Source organism: Ranitomeya variabilis, chromosome 1, assembly GCF_051348905.1.
Source record: "Ranitomeya variabilis isolate aRanVar5 chromosome 1, aRanVar5.hap1, whole genome shotgun sequence".
Classification (NCBI taxonomy): domain Eukaryota; kingdom Metazoa; phylum Chordata; class Amphibia; order Anura; family Dendrobatidae; genus Ranitomeya; species Ranitomeya variabilis.
In genome coordinates this window covers 762,953,221-762,977,972 of record NC_135232.1, presented here as the reverse complement: position 1 = coordinate 762,977,972, position 24,752 = coordinate 762,953,221, and the positions used below count along the sequence as shown (strand labels likewise).

Below are 24,752 nucleotides of genomic sequence, written 5' to 3'. Positions count from 1 at the left end.
AGAGGTTGGTACACAAAATGAGAATGCTTGGTCTGGGGGAAAATGTGTGTAAATGGGTTAGTAACTGGCTTAGTGATAGAAAGCAGAGGGTGGTTATAAATGGTATAGTCTCTAACTGGGTCGCTGTGACCAGTGGGGTACCGCAGGGGTCGGTATTGGGACCTGTTCTCTTCAACATATTCATTAATGATCTGGTAGAAGGTTTACACAGTAAAATATTGATATTTGCAGATGATACAAAACTATGTAAAGCAGTTAATACAAGAGAAGATAGTATTCTGCTACAGATGGATCTGGATAAGTTGGAAACTTGGGCTGAAAGGTGGCAGATGAGGTTTAACAATGATAAATGTAAGGTTATACACATGGGAAGAAGGAATCAATATCACCATTACACACTGAACGGGAAACCACTGGGTAAATCTGACAGGGAGAAGGACTTGGGGATCCTAGTTAATGATAAACTTACCTGGAGCAGCCAGTGCCAGGCAGCAGCTGCCAAGGCAAACAGGATCATGGGGTGCATTAAAAGAGGTCTGGATACACATGATGAGAGCATTATACTGCCTCTGTACAAATCCCTAGTTAGACCGCACATGGAGTACTGTGTCCAGTTTTGGGCACCGGTGCTCAAGAAGGATATAATGGAACTAGAGAGAGTACAAAGGAGGGCAACAAAATTAATAAAGGGGATGGGAGAACTACAATACCCAGATAGATTAGCGAAATTAGGATTATTTAGTCTAGAAAAAAGACGACTGAGGGGCGATCTAATAACCATGTATAAGTATATAAGGGGACAATACAAATATCTCGCTGAGGATCTGTTTATACCAAGGAAGGTGACGGGCACAAGGGGGCATTCTTTGCGTCTGGAGGAGAGAAGGTTTTTCCACCAACATAGAAGAGGATTCTTTACTGTTAGGGCAGTGAGAATCTGGAATTGCTTGCCTGAGGAGGTGGTGATGGCGAACTCAGTTGAGGGGTTCAAGAGAGGCCTGGATGTCTTCCTGGAGCAGAACAATATTGTATCATACAATTATTAGGTTCTGTAGAAGGATGTAGATCTGGGGATTTATTATGATGGAATATAGGCTGAACTGGATGGACAAATGTCTTTTTTCGGCCTTACTAACTATGTAACTATGTAACTATGTAACTATGTATTCACATGTGGCATAGACGTCTAGGACATAGACACCCTGACAGTATAAGGGAACTACAGAGAAAAGAATTGACAAAAGATTTAAAGATATCAGATTGCTCAATTACCATAAGATGTGAATGTTGTATAAAATCCAAAGCCACAAGGATATCTATTCCAAAAGAAAGTGAGATGAAAAGCGAAAGACCACTTGATTTGGTGCATACTGACGTATGTGGACCCATGAAAGTGACCACATCAGGAGGCAATAGATACATGTTGACTTTTATAGACGATTACTCAAGATACACAGTCACATAATTAAAAACAAAAGTGAAGTTTTTGATAAACTTGTAGACTATGTAACAAGATCAAGTAACAAATTTCAAAGGAAGCCAATTGTCATCAGAAGTGATAATGGAGGTGAATTTACAGGTCACAGAATAGAATACTACTTAAGACAAAATGGAATAGAACACCAGAAAACGGTTCCATACACACCTGAACAAAATGGAGTAGCAGAAAGGAAAAACAGAACTCTAACAGAAATGATAAGATGTATGCTGACGGATTCCAAACTACCAGAGAAATATTGGGGTGAGGCAGCAATGACAGCTACACATCTACAGAACCGACTTTTTTCCAGAAAACTGACGAAAACTCCATATGAACTGTGGCAAGGTATGAAACCAAGTGTCAATCATTTAAAAGTTTTTGGATGTAAAGTTTTTATATTCATTCCAACAGAAAAATGTTCCAAACTTCAAAACAGATCCATGAAAGGAATATTTGTTGGATATAGTGAAAACTGCAAAGGATACAGAATCCTAGATCCCAAAACAGACAGAGTTACGTGAGTAACAGTGTGACATTCATTGAAGATTTAAATGAAGACATTATGATTTCAGTTGAAGCAAAAAATGAGAAAACCAGTGGTGACACAACTGGAGAAATATCTGATGAGAAAGAAGCAGAAATTAATGAAGAACAAAATACTGAAAGTGAAGAATCACAACTACAAACAGACACAGAACCAAGACGTTCAATGAGAGAGAACAAAGGAAAACCACCAAAACGTCTCTCATACAAGACAAGCATAAGAAAAATCTATGAGCCTACCTATTGGGAAGACATATCTAAACTTCCTGTAGAGGAAGCTAATAAATGGATAGAAGCAACAGAAACAGAAATTAAATCCATGCATGATTCAAATACATGGACACTAACAGATTTACCAGAAGGAAGAAAAACCATAGGATGTAGATGAATTTTTAAAGTTAAATACCAAACAGATGGCACAGCGGAAAGATACCGAGCAAGACTCGTAGCTAAAGGGTATTCTCAAAAATATGGAGACGACTATGATGAGACATTTGCTCCAGTTGTCAAACACACTACAATAAGAACTTTACTTACAGTTGCAGCAATGAAACAGATGCAACTGATACATCTTGATGTAAAGACAGCTTTTCTGAATGGAGATTTAACAGAAGACATTTATATGGAACAACCTCCAGGATTCAAAGATGAAAGAAATCCAAACAAAGTTTGTAAACTACAGAAAAGCATATATGGTTTAAAGCAAGCAGCTAATGCGTGGAATGACAAAATCACGGAAGTACTTACAAATAAAAAATTTCAAAGAAGCAAAGCTGATCCATGCTTATACACAAAAAGGCTGATTAATAGATGGATTTATATACTCATATATGTAGACGACATTTTGATTTGTTTTAAACAAGAAAGGGATAACGAAAACATTCTAAAAATCCTGAAGCAACATTTCGAAATCAAAGACTTGGGAAATGTAAAACAATATAAAGGAATACAGGTAGAAAGAGAAGAAGACGGAAGTTTCCTACTGAATCAAAATCACATGATTCAAGACATAACAGAAAAATTTGGATTAAAGGATGCAAAAACAGTAAAATCTCCAATGGAAACTAATTATCTCAAAGAGATGAGCAGTGAAAAAATATGCTACCAAATAATGAAGAATACAGATCAGCAATAGGAAAACTACTGTATCTAGCGACCGTTACAAGACCAGACATCGCAGCAGCAGTAGGAATCCTGAGTAGAAAGGTATCAAAAACAAATAAAGCTGATTGGAATGCCGTGAAGAGAGTAATGCATTATTTGAAAGGAACTAGCAATGTTAAGCTGAAATTACCCACAAGTGATGATTGCATTTTAACAGGATATGTAGATACAGATTGGGCTGGAGATCCAACTGACAGAAGATCTACCAGTGGACATATTTTTTTTCTCTCAGGTGGACCAATCAGTTGGACAAGTAAGAAACAGTCAATTGTGACACTATCTTCAACAGAAGCAGAATATGTTGCAGCAGCACATGCGAGTCAAGAAGTACTGTGGTTAAGACAATTGTTGACAGAATTTGGACAACCACAGTTGGCACCAACAAAACTGAAAGAGGACAATCAAGGATGTCTTGTTCTTGCTCAGATGGAAAGAGTCAATCCAAGAACCAAGCATATTGATGTGAAATATCATTTCTTGAGAGATCATCAGGAACAAGGAGTCTTGAAGTTAGAGTACTGTCCTACTGAAGAAATGACAGCAGACATCTTCACGAAGGCGTCCAATATAAAAGAGGGGCTGACAGCACTCACTCAAGGGGCGCCCGTTCCAAGTCCAGGGAACCTTCCTGGATAAACTCCAACAATCAAAAAACGATGAACAGCGCTCCGACCAGGTGAATAGATATCAAAAAATTGGTGTTTATTCAAGCCATAAAAAGCAACGTTTCGACCAACAAGTGGTCTTTTTCAAGCATAACAGACATTGCCAGTGGCTGGCTTATATAGGGTGGACACCACGCAGGGCACCAATCCCCACACAAGACCAGCCCATTAAAATAATTAACATAAATAATACACAGAATAGACATCAGAAATACAGATATTAGCTAGCCACCCATACTAATACATCTGCTATATAAAGAGATCCAATCTTCAGATGTAACCATAGGATCCGCTCTTTGTTTATCCTGTATTCCGAAGCTCCACTTCCTGTATCAGCATTGTCATGACAAAATCCAGCCAATGGGGGAATACCTCTCATAGACAAGTGAAGGCTCCATAGAAGATAATCATGACGCCGAAGATCAGGACAACCTATCCACACATTGCATGCACATCTACCTGACACCTCCAGCCAATCCAATGCATCCTTATAGCACCTATACCTGCATCATCGCTGTGCGTCTTCTCCAAAACTCTTCACGAAGGCGTTGAATGCTGATAAACATCAGAGACTAATAAAAAAGTTGGGTTTGATTGAATAAGTCCTTACTGTTGAGAATGGGTGTTGGCATATGCAACACATTAGGACTTATTATAAGTGAAAGGAGGACTTTATACTAACCAGACAGCAGCAGATGGCGATAGTGTGTAAAGTTATATACTTGCTGTAATGTGGGGAGGGAAGCTCTCAATTGTTGGTTGTTTTCTTACTTCCTGTTTTTCTTCTTCTTCTTGAATGTGTTATGTCAGCAGTGCACGGACTGTGTGACACTGAATTGTATCTCATGTTTATCCAGTATGAAGTATATACTGTTTACTCAAGATATCTTGCTGATTGAAGCTCTCGTAAGTACAGCGGTGACTGCAAAAAGACGCACTCTGCAACAACATGGACCACACACTATTGACACACAAACCAAACACTGATGACAGATGGACCAAACAATGATGACACACCGGCCACACGCTGATGACACATGGACCACACACTGATGACACACGGATCCAAAACACTTATGACACATGGACTGTACACCGATGACATACGGACCATACACTGATGACACACGGACCACACACTGATGACACATGGACCACACATTGGTGACACATGGACTATACCCTGATGACACACGGATCCAAAACACTGATGACACACGGACCATACCCTGATGACACATGGACCACACACTGATGACACACGAACTGTATACTGATGACACACGAACTGTATACTGATGACACACAGATCACACACTGATGACACACGGACCGTACACTTGATGATCCGTCTTCTGGCAGCAATGGGTGGTCCCCGGTTTTACCCATTGAGCCCATAGTCCATGAGCCTGTGCAGCCAAAGCAAACTGGGCTGCAGCAATCCCAGGGTTCTACGTACAGTAGGCTGACGTGCACTGTCCGGCTGAAAGGACCGCAGCCTACTATCCTATAGCCAACCCCCGCTTCTCTGCACGTGCGCGGTACTAACTCTCACTAGGCACGCGGTGCTCTTTACACTCACTGTCCCGCTAGTGGTACCAAGAGATGTTAGCTGCACTCCATCGCAGCGCTAGTGCTCAGGGTGCGGAGAGCGCTGCTCACCCTTCTGCACTCTCTCTGATGGCAGGAAACTCTGCCAATTTGCACGCTTTCCCCTTTGCTACCGGTTCACCCGGGCTCCCTCCTTCCAGGTCATGGGATCTGTCCGGTCCCCTATTACTTCTCCCAGGCAATATGGGACGCAGCCTCTACAGTTCCGGACCCAACTCAATACAGGTACAAGCAGCTTGGTCCTTACACACTGATGACACATGGACTGTAACTGTATACTGATGACATATGAACCACACACCTATGACACCTGTACTATTTTTCATGTACATGTTTAAACATGCGCATGTGATTGAGGCCTTAATTGCTGCACATCTACTAGTTTTTAATTATGCCCACACCACTGATTGGCATCTTTCTGTCTATACAGTAAATAGTGTTAATTAGTAGAGGGGCAGGATTATACAGAGCTCATGAATATTTTCCCTGTCATTTCTCATTATTACACATAATTTATGGACATCTATGATTTGCTTTCTTTGCCTTTATGGATTGCATGGGTTGTTACCGACATCTAGTGAGAATTTCATGTCAATAGCACCCTTATAAATATATTTACTTAGAGAATAGGTGACATTTTTAATACTTATTTCATCGCTGAATAAAGATTTGTGATTGTTGGACAAGTCGTGGTTTTGAAAGACGCTCCCTGTAAATTTTGGGAGATTGCAGAGCATGGACCCCAATGGCAAGCTGGCCCTTGGGGCATTCATTGCCGCTTGATCTGTCGTCTCTGCGCTTGTAGACTGCATCCTGCCGACTATGCTAAGTGTGAGCAGGTTGCGGAATGCAGTGACGCATGAGAGGCAGAACAAAGGTTAACAATTTAATTTAAAAGTGGGATACTCCACGCAGGGAGACAAATAGTTAAATGAGGGAATAAACAGTTAAATTGTGCAAAGTTAATGAACAATGAATAAGGTAACGGCATTTCTTTCAAACACTTATGAGGTCAGATGTTGATCAGGCTGCAGATGATGCCTGGGAGTCAGTAGCGCCAACAACGGCCAGCGAAGTGCTTGTCCAATGTGGTCCTGCAGGCAACGGTAGTCCATCTTCTGGCGGCAGCGGTTGGTCTCCGGTACAATACGCTGAGCCCCTAGTCCATAATTGAATGCGGCTAACGCAAACAAGGACGCAGTACTGTCGGGGTCCCGGTCGAGCAGCGTGGCAATGTCTGGCAACGAGAGCAGTGGCGTACAGTCCTGCACCCTTCTCTCGCCCCCAGGCTTACGTGCAGTGATCAGCTGTACAGGGCTCTCTCTCTGTTACTGCGGTGGGCTCCGGCAGTGTTCTAGCGTCAGGTCGGCTGTGTGTCTCTACAGCCCGGCTGTGCACACCACAGAGCACGCTGCTCACGTACCTTGCCACTGTCACTGCTGGTGGCAAACTGGCTGACGCTGCGTGCGTTTTCACTTTTAACCACGCCCCTGGCTTCCGGGTAAGGGCAACTGTACGAGCCCTTTGCCTTCCCCCGGACAACATGGGACACAGCTTTGACAGTTCCAGACCAGGTTTAGTACAGGTACCCGCCATCCGGTCTTCCTCTTTACAGCTGTGGAGGCAGGCGCTGCTCCACAAGTCTTGGAATCCCCAAGGCTTGCAGGACAAATCTCTACATTTAACACTTCCTCCACTGCTTCTGCCTCCTCTTCTATCTCATCTAGGGCCTCCACCTGCACCCCCAACCTCTGCATTAATGAGACAGTGCAGAGCGAATCCCCACCACCTACGTACTGTGCAGCCAGGGCTCACCGCAATCAGGCAATATTAAAATTGATATGCCTAGGAGATCACAGTCATACAGCTGAAGAGCTGTGGACAGCTCTCCAGGCTCAGATTGATCAATAACTGTCTCCACTGAACCTGCACAACTATCCTGGCCTGGGTGAACTGCTCCATAAAGCACATAAGCTGTGTGCTCATTTGCACCATTCGCACACCTCAGGTCATCGACTTGCATCGATACGGAGGTCTTTGTCCATGCCAGTTAACAGGTTGATATGCGATGTGCTGACACGGTGGAATTGCACTCTGCACATGTTGCAGAGATTGTGGTAGCAGCAACAAGCCCTGATGCAGTATGTCATGTCATATAGCCTGGGCCAACGCAGTACAGACATGGCACATATCTCGTTTACAGAGTGGGCACAGATTAAGGACCTCTGCACAGTTTCAAAATGGCTACTAAGATGTTTAGCGCTCGTATTATCAGGAAGGGGAGACTGTTGGACACATGCTGTCGCTGGTGGCTTCTGCTCAGAGGAATACTTTGTTTGTTCACTCTCTGACTTCTGAGAATGGTGGGATTGTCTCCGAAAATTCAGAGATTTTGGGGGTCTTTGCGGACTTTTACGCTGACCTATATTCCTCCAGGGTAGATGAGTCAGCAGGAGACACAGTGGCGTTTCTTGAAGGGCTGGCGCTTTCGAGGTTGAGTGATGTGGATAGAGAGAGTTTGGAGGCTCCCATCACAGAGGAGGAACTGGGTCGGGCATTACAGTCTATGGCTAATTGGAAGGCACCTGGAGTGGATGGGTTTCCCGCTGAAATCTACAAAAATATGGGGGAGATCCTAATTCCCAGACTAAAGATGGTCCTAGATTAGGCTAAAAGTAGAGGATGTTTGCCAGCATCCATGAGAGAAGCCATAATAATGGTAATTCCTAAAGAAGGAAAAGACTTAGGGCAGCCTGAATCATACCGGCGAATTTCCTTACTCACTGTTGATGTCAAGCTTCTGGCCAAGGTGTTGGCGACTAGGTTGATGAGTGTCATCTCCGGTCTGGTACATCCGGACCAATCTGGCTTTATGCCTGATAGATCCATGGCGGTCAATTTACGGAGATTATTTATGAATCTGCAGCTTAGGTCCGACAATTGTGGCCAGAGAGTCATTGCATCCTTAGATGCTCATAAGGCATTCGACAGTGTGGAGTGGGGATATCTTTGGCAGGTATTGCAGTGCATGGGGTTTGGCTCGCAGTTTGTGTCCTGGATTCGGCTGCTGTACTCGCGGCCGGTGGCTAGAGTCAGGGTGAATGGGGAGTTATCAAGGACTATACATTTAGTGAGAGGAACGAGGCAGGGGTGTCCACTCTCTCCTCTTTTGTTTGCCCTGGCTGTGGAACCATTGGCCGCTAAGCTTCGACAGTCGGATGAGGTGTCAGGGTTTAAATATGAGATGATTGAAGAAAAGGTGGTGCTGTACGCGGATGACATCCTACTGTTTCTGGCAGACCCGGCCGATTCTTTGAGGGGAGCAATTGGGCTTATTGAAAGATTTGGGGCATTGTCGGGGTTGATGATAAATTGGAGTAAGTCTATTTTGTTCAAGGTAGATGATGTGGAAGATGAGGGGAGTGAGCCGCTGGAGGAGGGGCGATTGAGGGTGGTAAGTCACTTTAAGTACCTTGGGATATGGATCTCGACGCCTGTGGCGGAATATATACATAAGAATCGGACTCCGATCTTAAGTATTCTTAAGGCAAAAGTGGATGCTTGGATTAAGTTGCATTTATCTGTGGTAGGCAGGGTGAATCTTATCAAACTGATTCTGATGCCAAAAATCCTATATGTTCTTCATAATGCGCCAGTTTGGATACCACGGGAAAAATTTAGGCAGATTAACTCCCTGTTTAGAAAATTGATATGGGGGAGGCATCACCCACGGATCAAACTGGAGACGCTTCAGCGGCCCAAGGATGAGAGGGGCTTGGCGTTGCCTAACCCTGAAGTATATTTTCTGGCAGCCCAGAGTCAGCACTTGAAGGGCTGGGCGTATGAGGGATCGTCTAGTGCGATGCAGCAATTGATGGAAAAAGTGACAAACAGAAGACCGGCAGTGCAGTGTCTAGAGGATGAGTCTCTGGGGACACTGGGGAAGTTGTATCCCACTTTATTTTTGATATGTAAATTGTGGGGTAGACTGAAACATATACGTGGGGTTGGGGGGTCTTACCAGGTTCTCCCCGATATGGCATAATAACTTGTCGGAATTCGTGGCACTGGGGGTGTTACCTGAGTGGCAGGCAGTGGGAATTCAATATGTGTATCAGATAATTGAGCAAGAGAAGTTGAAATCTTTTTCTTGATTGCAGGCAGAGTTTGGTCTCGGGCCTAAGGGGGAATATCAGTATTTGCGGATGAGGCACGCATTTGGAGCTCAGAACAGAGACGGAAATACCAGTATTCAAAGGGATATAGTGTTGGAATATATCTGTGGTGAAGGGACTACTAGGGGAGTTATTTCTACACTTTATAAAGACTTGTTGCATACATACCTTCTGGGGTATCCGATAACGGCAAGAGCTAGATGGGAAAGAGATGTGGGCCCAGTGGAGAATGAAACTTGGGAATCGGTGCTGGAATGGGTACCAAGGCTGTCGCTGAGTGAACCGTATAGGCTTTCACAACTCTATGTTATACACAGAGTCTATAAATCTCCGGAAGTATTGTTCAAGGCAGGTTTGCGTGAAGACTCTGAGTGCCCGAGGTGTAAGTCCGCAGGTGCTGACATATTTCATATGATGTGGACCTGTCTGAGACTGGCTGCTTTTTGGTTGGTGGTTTTGAGTCGAGTGGAAGGTGCGTACAAATGCACTGTGCCAAGAGCCCCTATAGTGTGCTTGTTGGGATGCGTGGATGAGATTGGAGTGGATAACAATCTGAAGACAGCCATTGCTAGATTACTGTATATGGCTCGAAAGGTGATAGCACGAAATTTGATTAGGGATGAGCCGCCTACAAGAAGGGAATTCCTTCAGTATGTAAAACAGGGACTGATATTAGAAAAAGGAGTCTACAAGAAAAGAGGGAAAATAGCACCCTTCGATAAATTGTGGTCTTCGTGGCTCGCCATGGGATAGGTTCATTATAAAAGAAGGGTGTATAGTATGAGGCATACAGATCTACACGAGATGATAGTAACTCTATAATCCTGATGGTTAAGCTATTAAAAGAGGTGGGCTGTCTGTTTGGGAGGGGGTGGATTAAGTTGGGAATGGGGGGGGGTCTGTTTTGGGGTGAAAACTCTGTATTGAAATAAGAATGTAACAAGTTAATTGCCATGTGATCCTAAATAAAAATTTATTTGAGTTAAAAAAAAAAAAAAAAAGATGGTTAGCACTGATGATGCCATCATCAGCATCAGTATTCAAGTCATCTATAAACTGGAGCAGACTTTGAATAGCCTGTGGGAGGAGATGGTGGTCCCAGAAGAAGATGAGTAAGCAGAGGATGATGCTCATCACACAGGCGGGTGCCAAGGGAGGATGGATTATTGAGATCGAGGGTGGCTTGTGATAAACTGTTATCGAAGGAACAAGATCCGAGGAACACATGGAGGAGGAAGAGATGATGGGCGAGAAACTGTCAGATGAAGAGGATAATCCTCCCCTCTCTGTTTGTGGTTGGTGGGAGGGGATGGAGGAAACGAGCCTCATTGTTACCCAGCCACCAACACAGCATGGACTAGGACCTCATGGTAGAGCCCGACATATGAGTGCCTTCTTGCTGCACTATCTGCAACATGATCCCTGTATAGTTATGATTAGGAATACTGCTGACTAGTGGGTTGCCACTCAGTTAGATCCACATTATAAAACTACATTTTGCCAGATGCTACCCGCCCTGGAAAGGGACCCGCGAATGCTGGAGTATCGTAACACGCTTTTACATAACCTTAAGAGAGCTTTTCCCCAAGACAGCAGTGAAGCACACAGTTTGCATCGCAGCTCTAGACTTCAAACCTCCGGAACATCAATTCGTCAACGCCAAAACATTTGCAGCAGTGGTGTAAGTGGAAGAAGCAATTTCTGTGAGTCCTTTGATACTTTTCTTAGACCAGCTTGTGCACCAGTACAACAGAGTCCAAGTTTTACACGTGGTGAACGAATGGAGAGGATGGTGCAGGAGTATCTAGAACTGAATATCAATACCATCAGGGAGGGGTTGGACCCTTTCACATTTTGGCCTCACACACCTTGGAGATTTTATCATGCCCTGGAGCCTACGTTCTCTCAGAACGTGTCTTCAGCGCTGCTGGTGGTGTCCTGACGGATAAGTGCAGCCGGCTGTCCCCTGAAAGTGTAGACCCCCCAACTTTAATCAAGATGAACAAGTCATGGATCTCCAGGGACTTATGTACCCCAATCGCAGACTGCACAGACTAGGTGATATTGCATTTTTTTTTAGTGTGATGCATTAATGTCACGTAACTGCACTCTGTGATATCTTTAGTGTGGCTTCTGTGCCAGCTGCTGCTGATGTTAACACAAATTCGTGGAAATGTGAACAGTCCTGTTGGTCTACATCTGCTGGGTTAGCTGTAGTGGAAGACTTGTTGGTCCCAATTATACTATTTCTATTCTCGTAACAGTTATTTCTCTCCGGTGGTGTCAGGCCCTTATTTTTTTAAATGTGAAAACTCCAGGTTGGGTGTCCATATGCTGTATTGGGTATAGTGGAAGACTACTATGGTCCCTATTGTACTATTTCTACTGTGGTAAAATTGATGCCACTTCTGTGGTGTAAGGCCCTCATTTGTTTAAATGTGAACACTCGTGTTTGGGTGTCCATCTACTGGATTGGGCGTAGTGGAAGACCTGTCAGTCCCTATTATACTATTTCAACTGTGATGAAATTGATGCCACTTTGGTATTGTCTGCCAATAATTTTTAGAAATGTGAACACTGCTGGTTGGGTGTCCATCTGCTGGATTGGGTGTAGCAGAAGACCTGCCAGTCCCTATTGTACTATTTCTACTGGAGTGAAATTGACGCCACTTTGGTGGTGTCTGCCAATAATTTTTTTAAATGTGAACACTCCTGGTTGGGTCTCCTTCATGCGTGTTGCTTGCAGCAGTAGGCCTCCAAGAGCATCAGGCCTCCACTTCCTTGGACTCAACTACCTGTTACTATCGTTACATTTTTCTGACTATGGTAGTCTACGAAACTGAGTGCCAGTTTCGTAGTGTGGCTCAGCATGAAATCAGGTAGAGGTGTTGCATGTGGTATTAGTTCTCCCAGTAAAGAAGGCCTACACCAATCCCTCACCCACCTTGTCTTACTGTGACATTCAATTGAAAGCTGTAAATGCTGTCCCAGACCCAGATACCTCATGCCTGGCTGATTGCTGCAGTGCCATGCTACAATTTGTACTGTGGGTGAATTGAGGCGACTTTCCTGGTGTCTATCCCTCATTTGATGTGTTTTGGCACCATTTGGGGCCGTTATAAGGTTTTGTCCATGCGTTTGTTTTTGCCTCCCATTGACATGAATGGTGTTAGTTTATGTTTGGTGAATATTCGACAAATTAATTGCAAATTCAGCAATCAGAACTGAACATTAAAAAATTTGCTCATCTCTACTGATGATCTTCAGAAACGTTTTTTTGGACAGAGGGTACCCCAAGAAAGTGCTGAGAGGCCTACAGGAAATCTCTGTGCAGAGACGGTAAGCAGCTTCTGACTCCAACACAGAGAAGAACAAGAAAACACTTACCGATAGATAATGAGTAGTGATGAGCGAGTGTACTCGTTGCTCAAGTTTTCCCAAGCACGCCCGGGTAACCTCCGAGTATTTATGACTGCTCGGAGATTTAGTTTTCATTGTGGCAGCTGAATGATTTACAGCTACTAGCCTGCTTGATTACATGTGGGGATTCCCTAGCAACCAGGCAACCCCCACATGTACTTAGCCTGGCTAGTAGCTGTAAATCATTCAACTGCCGGGATGAAAACTAAATCTCCGAGCAGTCATAAATACTCGGAGGTCACCCAAGCGTGCTCGGGAAAACCCGAGCAACGAGTACACTCGCTCATCACTAATAATTAGGTATTCAAATAGGGCCAATGAGGTCAGAGGTATACTTCAACAACACTGGCCTATCCTTTTGGATGAGTACATTAAGGATAAGATCATGCCCTTTCCACTACTTCATCTTTGCTGGATACTCAGACTAGTGGCTGCTATAGGTGCGGTGAATGTAAGGCAGTAGACAGAGGTGTATCTAGATTTTCTGGCACTCGGAGCAAAAATTCAGTTTGGCGCCCAGCCCCAAACACATATGCAATTTGCACACTTAGTCATGTACTGTTGAGCTGCTCTTCCTAATTCAATGTTCAGTGAAAAACTGAAAGAAGCAGGAAGATAAGCTAGCTGTTACATGACCATAAGGTTAAAAATTGCTCATGAGTGAAGTTAACATGTAGAACAGTCCCAGTGTAAGGGGACCAGGGTGGTAGCCATGGCAACAGGAATTAGCATTCCCTCACCCTGGCACCTCACAGGTGAAATATAAAGTTTCATCAGGTGCTTAGCACTTACGGTTTCTGTCATTCTGGCTTCAGAGTTCCCAATTCCAAAGATCAATGTCACAGTCGCAGTCTTTTGCAAACATTTCAACTTTACTGGAAACACAGGCATGTCAGGAAATAGGAAAGTTCTGATTACTTCACTTACACATACAGAGCTCTTAGCTGCAGTTTCCTCTGCCTGCCAACACAAGGCTGGAATTCTGAGCCACTCTTTCTCCCTCTGTGTGTAATACTAAAACTCTCATTTCCCCCCTCCCTCAAGAATTTATATGACTCTGTGCTGCGGCAGACAAGTCTCCCTACCCTACTCATTCCCCCCTTCCACCTGGTACTGGTTAAAACTGGTACAGAAAGCATGGGCTTCTATTGTGTTTTAAGGTTACATATATTGGCACCAATAAGGGCTAGAGATATAAGGATTATATATTTCGGATGTCCATTGAGGGATCTATAACTCCCTGAAATCGCTAGAAGCTAAACCCAACAAGTGCAAAGAGCGAGTTTCTACGTAAGCAGGTTGTGTAACTATGCCGTATTTACACTTAAAAGAATCGCCCCAATGTGGTGCACCTCCTGATCATGGTGTGTTTCATATACGAGGTTCATACAGTGAGCGAGGCATAAAAATGGGTACCATAACTCTAAGAAAAGGGGTGGATTCAGCCTCTAAGTGAGGTCACCACAGGGGGCGTGTCTTGGTTTTAGGCTGAAAAATAAGTGAGTGAAGCAGCAGTCTTCATGTGTCTTTTGTCTGGGGTCTAGCTGCTGTACAGGGGTGATGCATCTGGATATATGCCATTGCTCACCCTTCCCCCCAGCACACGGTCAGCCATAAGATGACATAACGAAATGTAAGTGTTCTTTTCAACTTTAATCCCATTTTATTTGTAATTGTACTGTACATATGATATTTGTCTTCTTTATAATAACTTTTTATACCTCTGTAACCACTGCCTACATTTTTGGAGTAAAATATTAAATTACTAGCTTGTCTCTCCTTGCTCTACAATGTACGGTCACGTCCTCTGAAGTGAATTACGCTACTAATCTGGGTTGGCTACGGACCCGTAATAACTAAGAAATTGGAGCTGGTGGCAGCAGAATTTGTCCTGTGCATTTGGGAAGCTTTGTAGCTACCGGCGTCATTGATAATTATTGTTCCCGCCTGAGAGAGAGTAGTTATATCGCCCTCACTGCAATGTGCCAATTAGCCAGTACAAAGCTAGGTGCAGTACCGTGTCTGGCCTGAGGGTAAGGGGGCGCCAGAGAGCTGCAAGTTCCAAACCGGAACTGGGAAGTGGGATATAGATAAATCCCTTCAGAAAGAACCAGGGGCAACCAAACAACCCCGGTTCGTGACAAATTGGTGTGAGTGATGGGGATGATAAAGGTATCCTCCCTATGAACCGTGACAAGGCACGGGGAAGGGGCCTGCAGGGTACCTGTGACAGCTCTGACAGGTCTATCAAAGCATTGACAGCTCCTACAGGCCTACCAGAGAATTGACAGCTCCTACAGGTCTACCACAGCATTGACAGTTCTGACAGGCCTACTTTGTTCAATTTATCATGTAATTTCTCACTTATGTTTTTTTTTATAAATTGTGCCTACGTTTCCTGAATTCATACTAAGGAGATTATCTTGATAATAGCTAATTAATCATCATGTGTTTCTCACCTGTCAGTTACGTTCTTATTCTGAACCAGACTGTTCACTTAGATACTGAGGACTAAGAACACTACACGTGTTCGAAACGCGTTCAATGGTTGATGGCATTTTCTCCTTGGCAAATGCTGGGCATTTGTAAGCGGCTTTTCATTTTAAAGATGTCAAAATAAAGACTTTTTGCTTTTATCTCCGGAGCTGGGTACCTCTTTTTCTCCTACCACAGCATTGACAGCTCTGACAGGCCTACCACAGCATTGACAGCTCTAACAGGCCTATCACAGCTCCTCGCCATGCACTGGCTTAAGTTAACAGTTGGGGCACGGCGATTTTAATGTTGGTTGTAACATGATATAATTCTACAGCACAGCAGTAAAAAAAAGCATATCAGCAAATATTTAGAGGTTAAAACTAAAAGATGATTGTTTGCTATTATTAATGTAATGTTATGGTTAATTAAATTTTTAGATTCAACACAAATCTAAATATACAGTAGATGCACATTCATATGTTTTATATTTATATTTCAGTGATATGTATTCCCTACAAGCTGAAGAGATGGATGAGTTTTCAGGATTTCAAAATGTCACCAATAATTACAACAAATATTTACGACCAAATTTCAACGGTAAGTATAGCAGTTTTTTTTATTAATTCTTTCCATTATCAACCAAGCACACAGTAAAGAATAATAAAAGACTGGGGAAAATTAAATAATTATAGACCTAAATCTCTTGTTTTAATCTCTTGCATTTTTTTTATCCACTTGTTGCCGAGTCACTTATTAAACAATCACAGACTGTGTCTTACACTCAATATAAGCACTTAAAGGGAACCTATCACCCCGTTTTTTTCGGTATGAGATAAAAATACTGTTAAATAGGGCCTGAGCTGTGCATTACAATAGTGTAGTTTGTGGACCCCGATTCCCCACCTATGCTGCCGAAATACGTTACCAAAGTAGTCATTTTCGCCTGTCAATCAGGCTGGTCAGGTCGGATGGGCGTGGCTTCTTCCCCCAGATATTGCGTAGTTTTCCGTTGGTGGCGTAGTGGTGTGCGCATGTCCAAGGTCCCCAATCCTGCACGGGGGGGTGAAAATAGCAGCGATGTCCGTTATTCCATTGGTGGTCGGTGGGCGCGGCCATCTTCCTTTGGCCGCGCGTGCGCAGAAGCGGCGCTCTGCTGGCCGCGGCTTCAGGAAAATGGCCGCGGGATGCCGCGCGTGCGCAGATGGAGATCGCGGCGGCCATTTTCCTGAAGCCGCGGCCAGCAGAGCGCCGCTTCTGCGCACGCGCGGCCAAAGGAAGATGGCCGCGCCCACCGACCACCAATGGAATAACGGACATCGCTGCTATTTTCACCCCCCCGTGCAGGATTGGGGACGTTGGACATGCGCACACCACTACGCCACCAACGGAAAACTACGCAATATCTGGGGGAAGAAGCCACGCCCATCCGACCTGACCAGCCTGATTGACAGGCGAAAATGACTACTTTGGTAACGTATTTCGGCAGCATAGGTGGGGAATCGGGGTCCACAAACTACACTATTGTAATGCACAGCTCAGGCCATATTTAACAGTATTTTTATCTCATACCGAAAAAAACGGGGTGATAGGTTCCCTTTAAAGTACCAGTCCAGCATGTTATTTTTATTGCAGTGCTGGAGTGGTGTCAATAATCTAAATTCCCTGCTCCTTATATTTTACTCACCAGACACATCTTCATCTGTTATTGGTGCCTCTCTGGTCTTTTACTGGATGATCCGGAAGTCACAACTCAATTTAAACCTATGAAAGCCAGAAAAATGCCAGAATGAGGCTCTCCTAGACTTGCATTGAGAGCTTCTGACCGTTACCTTTGAATTCCTGCCAGCCAGAAGTTGTGGTCACAAGTTGGCGGATTGGGACCAGAGCACCGCCAGGAAGGGCTGAAGACAGCAGTTTGTACATATAGTGTGATATCTCAAAGTGGGAATCTGCATGGAATAATGGATGTATAGTGTGTTTCATGCAAATATTGTGAATTCTGTGTAAAACGTATGTTGTAACACATTGTGAGACTTGCAGACAGGCAGCACTCAAAGGTTAATCTTCCCTCTCAGGGGCTTGTTCACATGACTCAGCACAGCTTGTTATGCAGAAGTTTCTGGAAAGAGCTTGAACAAGCTTCCCCTGGAAATCAGACAATTACTGCCACTGTAAAAGTCACATTGGAGTGGGAGGAGTTAACTCCTGTGAGATTGTTGAAGATAGTTCAGTCATGAGTAGTGGGATAGGAGCCAGTAGAAGAAGGGACTCCCTTGATCCTCATCCTGTAGAGAAAGGAGAGATAAAAATAAGGGGATCTGACAACCTTCATATTGGAAGGATTTCTATTTCACCTCTAGGAGGGAAATCACCTCAGAAGTAAAGCATTGCCCTATACCTATCCTTATGTACTTAAAGCTAGGGGCTCCCTAGCTATCCCTGCTCCCCAAATTACTTCTAATACTGAAGACGCTGGGGCCATGTGCCTTGCTGACCTCAATTGGTCCTTATCTGTCCCCTCTCCCACCCAAGGAAGGAAAGTGGGGAGTTGTAGTGCTTAAGAATACACAACCCAGACTAACAAGGGAAGATGTACAGGGATAAATGAAAATACCAATCATGCAAATATGCACTCACAAACAACAGAGTGGAACTACGGAAATTATAGGAAAGGAAAAAAACAAATAAGGGAGGATGAGGCTATGCACGCAGTCAAATCACTGAACAACAGTCTTTAGAACAACATTCCAAACACTTATGAACTTTGCCTGGATGTTTTATACATTTGGAGGTAATATACAATTTTGATTGTTATTTATTGTATTATATTTTGGGAAATTTGACAGATGAAAAATGTCAATTCTGGCATCTTATTTTTCTCCTTTTTCTTTTTAATTTAAAATTTTTGATAGGTTGGACTTTTTTCAACAAGATAATATGTTGGGGTTTTATTTAAACTTAATTTCATTATTTTTGAATGGAAAATGGGGTAATTTAAACTTTTCTATATTATCAATTTTTATGTTTAGAACTTTTTTTTTTTAGACTTTCTTACATTTTTATTTTCATGAAGGGGATTGAACCTGTGATTGATATACAGTATTACTTTAGATTGGCAGTACAAGGCTATGGTCACATCATCAGTATTTGTAAGCCAAAACCAGGTGAGGAACAATCAGAGAAAAAGTAAAGTTTAATAGAAACGCGTGTACCAATTCTGCATTTTTCATCCACTCCTGGTTTTGTCTTACAAATGCTGATGTGAAATACTGACCAAATACTGACAGTGTGACCGTAGCCTAAAGCGAAATCTCAGTTCTCCTATGAAGGTCTGCCTGAGGCCAAGTTTCATAGTAGGACAAACAAGGTATAATACAAGGCCAGCACATCCAAGCTAGTGTGAACAGGAGCCAACCAAAAAAAACATATAAGTTGAAAAACAATAAAGGTTGCACCATTATTTACCAAAAATTATTACTCTAGAACATTGAAAATGCATTACTGCCATAGAAAATAGGAAAAAAGAGCTATATAATGTACACGTGAAATATTTATGGGACATAAAACAAGAAAAAGGATATGCATAACAATGGGATCAACCAGGAAATAACTTTATTAATACAAAAAAGCACAGCAAGGTAAGACACACATTTAAAAGCATTTTCCCTGATGAAGACGCTCTTGTAGCGTCGATACGCGTGGGGCTCCTATCCCCCCAGCACGAGCACCTTAATCTCGGCTGCTGCATCTCTACCTTATGCCCATGTCTTTGGGCTAGCCCTCTAGGATCTTGGACCTTAGTATATGCTTTGCTCCCAGGCTTGGGGGTAATATTTGCTGCAACCTCGTGGTACCTACTTTCATGTGGCACTCTTTGGTAAATATACAGTATATGGGATATGAAATCAGTGTCCGGTTCCTAGCACTATTACGTGGTTAAAGTGCATGATATGAGTGGTCTATAGCTGGTAGTAGATGGGCAGCCATTATTAGACAGGTGTATATATACCATTTATCCGATGTGTCATAATTTATTGGGTGCTGGTTGTCATTTGTCTTCCACTTGCTGTGGGTATTTGCCATGTGCTTGTTTTTTGGTTTTTAAATGCTTTTAAATGTGTGTCTTACCTTGCTGTGCTTTTTTGCATTAATAATGTTATTTCCTGGTTGATCCCATTGTTATGCATATCCTTTTTCTTGTTTTATGTCCCATGGTTTCTTCTATATGCATATGGTTGATCCCGGGTTATTCTATTTAGTTTGGTGCCCGCTATTCTCTCTGGTGTACATTTATACTTTTGTCCAATGAAACATTTATCTGCAAAAATTGCTATGAAAAAAGGAAGGTACTTTGTGCATAAATTGGCCAATGTATGTGAGCCCAATTGCCATGTCAAGGCGTCCTTCATAATTGGGTCCCTGTCCTGTTTTGCCCAGGAGAGGTGACAAAACAGGGCAAAACAGGACAGGGACCCAATTATGAAGGACGCCTTGACATGGCAATTGGGCTAACATACATTGGCCAATTTATGCGCGAAGTACCTTCCTTTTTTCATAGCAATTTTTGCAGATAAATATTTCATGTGTACATTATACAGCACTTTTTTCCTATTTTCTATGGCAGTAATGCATTTTCAATGTTCTAAAATAAACATTTTTGGTAAATAATGGTGCGACCTTTATTTTTCAAGGACAAACAAGGCAGTTAGGGTACCGTCACACAGTGGCACTTTGGTCGCTACGACGGTACGATCTGTGATGTGTCTGACACGCAGCAGCGATCAGGGACCCTGCTGAGAATCGTACGTCGTAGCAGATCGTTTGGAATTTTCTTTCGTCGCTGGATCTCCCGCTGTCATCGCTGGATCGTTGTGTGTGACAGCGATCCAGCGATGCGTTCGCTTGTAACCAGGGTAAACATCGGGTTACTAAGCGCAGGGCCGTGCTTAGTAACCCGATGTTTACCGTGGTTACCAGCGTAAAAGTAAAAAAAAAAAAACAGTACATACTTACATTCCGGTGTCTGTCCCCCGGCGTTCTGCTTCTCTGCACTGTGAGCGCCGGCCAGCCGGAAAGCGAGCACAGCGGTGACGTCACCACTGTGCTTTCCGGCTGGCACAGACACAGTGGAGAGAAGCAGAACGCCGGGGGACAGACACCGGAATGTGAGTATGTAAGGTTTGTTTTTTTTTTACTTTTACGCTGGTAACCAGGGTAAACATCGGGTTACTAAGCGCGGCCCTGCGCTTAGTAACCCGATGTTTACCGTGGTTACCCGGGGCCTTCGGCATCGTTGGTCGCTGGAGAGCTGACTGTGTGACAGCTCCCCAGCGACCACACAACCACTTACCAACGATCACGGCCAGGTCATATCGCTGGTCGTGATCGTTGGTAAATCGTTATGTGAGACGGTACCCTTACAGAGACCTTCAGCAGATCCCTGGCTGCCTTGATAACCCTTCAGATCCAGGTAATCGCATTCCCACCAGCAATGATGTCATTTAACCCCTCCCCAACATTTGATGTATACAGTAAGTCATGAAAGGGAAGGACTTTCTGTTGGGATATGTTTGGTGCAACAATTCCATTCCTGTCTATCTGTGTTTAATTGCTAAATTTGTATGCTGTTTAAAAAGTTAGAACAAAAAAAAACTCCCAGAGGCTCACACAGGAAGAGCATGTGAATGTATTTTTCTTTTTGTTTTCCTGTGTCTGTGTTTGAGAGATGCAAATTGCCTCTGCTGAAAAAAAGAGGACTTAACTCTATAGCGCCACCTATTGGAAGTAGCGATCCTACAAGTCACAATCAACCCTTTAACGAGTCGTGCAATATGACTTAGGATAAAAGCCAAATCAGTATCTCAATTCGGAGACACGGTGTTTCGGGCTGTTGGCCCTTGTCAGTGCAAAGCATGAGAACTGATTTGGCTAGGTGAGAGTCTCTGGACTGGGATCTAAGGGGTAACGTTTCTCCTTATGGAGAGTGACATACCAGCTGGCTTGTCAAGGTAAGGAGGCTTATTCGCCGTGCAATGCTCCTCTGGGAATTTAAATATGCAAATTGCCTCTGCTGAAAAAAAGAGGACTTAACTCTATAGCGCCACCTATTGGAAGTAGCGATCCTACAAGTCACAATGAACCCTTTAACGAGTTGTGCAATATGACAGGATAAAAGCCAAATCAGTATCTCAATTCGCAGACACGGTGTTTCGGGCTGTTGGCCCTCGTCAGTACGAAGCATGAGAACTGACTGAGAGAAGAAGCAGCCTGCTGTAGATGCTGCACAGATAGAGACACACAAATGATTTATTCCTGATCTATTAAGCTTATCATATATTGTTCCAGAATAAAGAAGCTCTGTTGTCACACTCTTGGAGGGTTGTTATGATCTGGTGGCCTAGGAGCAGCATGAGATGTACTCTGGAGAAGGTGGTACCTGTACTGACCGCAGATCCTGAACTTAACACCGCAACTAGAAGTAGCCGTGGAATGTACCTAACACTCCCTAGACATCTCGACACAGCCGGAGGACTAAATACCCCTAGAGATAGAAAAGGGAAAACTATCTTGCCTCAGAGAAAATCCCCAAAGGATAGACAGCCCCCCACAATTATTGACTGTGAGAGGAGAGGGAAATAACATACGCAGACTGAAATCAGGATTTAGCAAAGGAGGCCGCTTCTAGCTAAATAGAAAGGATAGGACAGAGTACTATGCGGTCAGTATTAAAACACTAGAAAATATCCACCACAGAAAATACAAAATCTCCACATCTAACTAAAGATATGGAGGGTATATCTGCATCTCCAGAGATACCAGCTTGGCTGAACGAATCCTTATACAGACCAAGCTGGACAAGACAAAACATGAAAAAGAACTGAACAATAAGGCCCACAGCATGTGGACTGCAAAAAACAAGGCCAGAACTTATCTTTGTTGAAAAGAACAGCAAAGCAGGAGAGACCAGGCAGGGATGGGAATCCTCCAGGAACAATGGACAACTGGCACTGACTAAAGGGTCAAGCAAGACTAAATAGCCCAGTCAGAATTGCAATAAGTGGACACACCTGATGAATGCTGCGATCCAAAGACAGCAGCACTACCACTTATAACCACCGGAGGGAGCCCAAGAGCAGAATTCACAACAGAGAGTATCCTGAATAATCCGCTGCTAACAGATTATGGGTCCGGAGTGACACAGAACACCAGAGTAACACAGCAACAGAAGCCCAGAGAAAAAACAGCACAGAGCAACAGAGACGATGTCCACTAGCAGCAATCTTGTCAAGTTCTCAGTGCCAAGCCTCAATAACCAGAACTACCAATCCTGGAAATTCAAGGTGAAGATTCTGCTCATAAGAGAAAGTAGGTGGAAATATACTCAGGAACAAGTACCTCATCCATTACCAGATGATTGGCTAGAGAAGGATCAGAAAGCACAACGCAATCAATGTAGATGATAATCAGATTGTGCATATATGCAAGTGTGCAACTGCAAAGGAGATGTGGGATGAGTTACAGAAAGTGCATGCAAGATCAGATCTCAGCAATAAGCTTTATCTCATGAGAAAGTTGTATCAGTCTAAGCTAAGTGATGGACAGAATATGCAGGACTATATAAGAAACACCCTAGAGATTGTGGAGCACCTCAGGGGTATTGGAGAAGAAATTAATGATTTTCAAGTTGCTGCATTTCTATTAAGTGGTCTTCCAGAGAGGTATGACACACTTGTGACTGCACTAGATGCACAGCCAGATGATGAGCTGACACTAGAGTATGTTAAAGGCAAACTTGGGAATGAATTCAAGAGAAAAACGCAGCATGTAAGCAGCAGTAATGAATCCAGAGCAGAAACAGCATTAAAGATACAGGATTTCCCTAAATATAAAAGCAAACTAAGAGAAACTTGTGAATGTTTTGTCTGTAAAAAGCTCGGCCACCTTAAAGCAGACTGCAGAATTTGGAGAGCAAGAATGAGTCAGCTTCAAAAAGCAGGTCATCAGAGGGTTAAAAGAGCTGTAAAGGAAGATTCTGCACATGTTGAAACTGCATTTAATGCCAGTACAAGCCCATCTGCAAAGCATATATGGTGTATAGATTCTGGTGCAAGCAGCCATATGACAAATAAAGATTTCTTCACTGACCTTAATGAAAGCAAGTCAGAAACGGTCATCTTAGCTAATGGTCCCTATTTGACTTCAGACAGAGTAGTAGACTGCTAACTCCACTGCCCAGTTTCCTCAGCACAAAGCAGAAAGATCCCAATAAAGGATGTTCTCTGTTTCCAGCCTTGAAAGCAATCTTCTGTCAGTAAAGAAGCTCACCCAAAAGGGGAATGTACAGTAGTTACTTTTAAAGATAACAGCTGCATCATCTCAAAGAAGTGTCACACGCTTGCAGAAGGAAAAATCCAAGATGAACTTTTTTCAGCTGAAATGCAAAGAAAGTGTACAGTGTTAGGCAAGATCTGCATAAGAACTGTATCCATGTATGGCACAGACCCAGAAGCAGTAAGGAAGCTAGCTCAACTTGCAAATGGTATTGAAATCAACCAGTGTAGCCAAATGATGAAGTGCACTAGCCTTCTTAAAGGGAAAATGCTCAGAAAATCCTTTCCTAAAATAAGCACCACTAGATCTGCACAGTCACTGGATCTGATACATACAGATGTATGCAGTCCAATGAGTGTTCAAACTCCGATCAAAAAGAGATATTTTCTCTTATTGATAACTACTCCAGATATAGTCGCCTACCTGCTTCAGAGTAAGGAAGAAGTTCCACAGAAACATGAAGAATATCTTGCTGTAGTGTTTAGAAGAATGTGGTTTTGGAAGAATGTCAAAAAACCTGAGTGCAGATAATGGAACCGAATATGCAAGTGGTAAGGTGCAAACCATTTTGAATTAGAACGGAATCGTGTTCCAGACTACCATTCCATACAACCAAGAATAAAATGGCATTGCAGAGAGACAGAACCGTACTCTCCGTGAAAGTGGAAGGAGTATGTTGTTTGATGCTAAATCTACTTACAACGTATTGGGGAGAAGCCATCATGACAGCTTGCTATCTTCAAAACAGATTGCCAGGTAAAGCCACAAAGAAAACTCCATATGAGCTATGGAACTGTGAGAAGCCTAAGCTGAAGCATCTTAGGATATTTGGAAGCAAAACGTTTGTGTATGTTCCCAAAGAAAAACGTTTCAAGTGAGAATCAC

At 43.3% G+C, this 24,752-nt stretch overlaps 1 protein-coding gene across 1 annotated transcript in view; it reads left to right on the top strand.

The window, feature by feature from the left end:
• Positions 1-24,752, top strand: part of LOC143783292 (gamma-aminobutyric acid receptor subunit pi-like) — a 169,331-nt gene that overhangs the window by 31,167 nt on the left and 113,412 nt on the right. Inside the window, exon 2 of the mRNA XM_077271701.1 lies at positions 16,036-16,133. Within this exon, the coding sequence (XP_077127816.1) occupies positions 16,036-16,133 (98 nt within the window). The remainder of the gene's footprint in view (positions 1-16,035; positions 16,134-24,752) is intronic.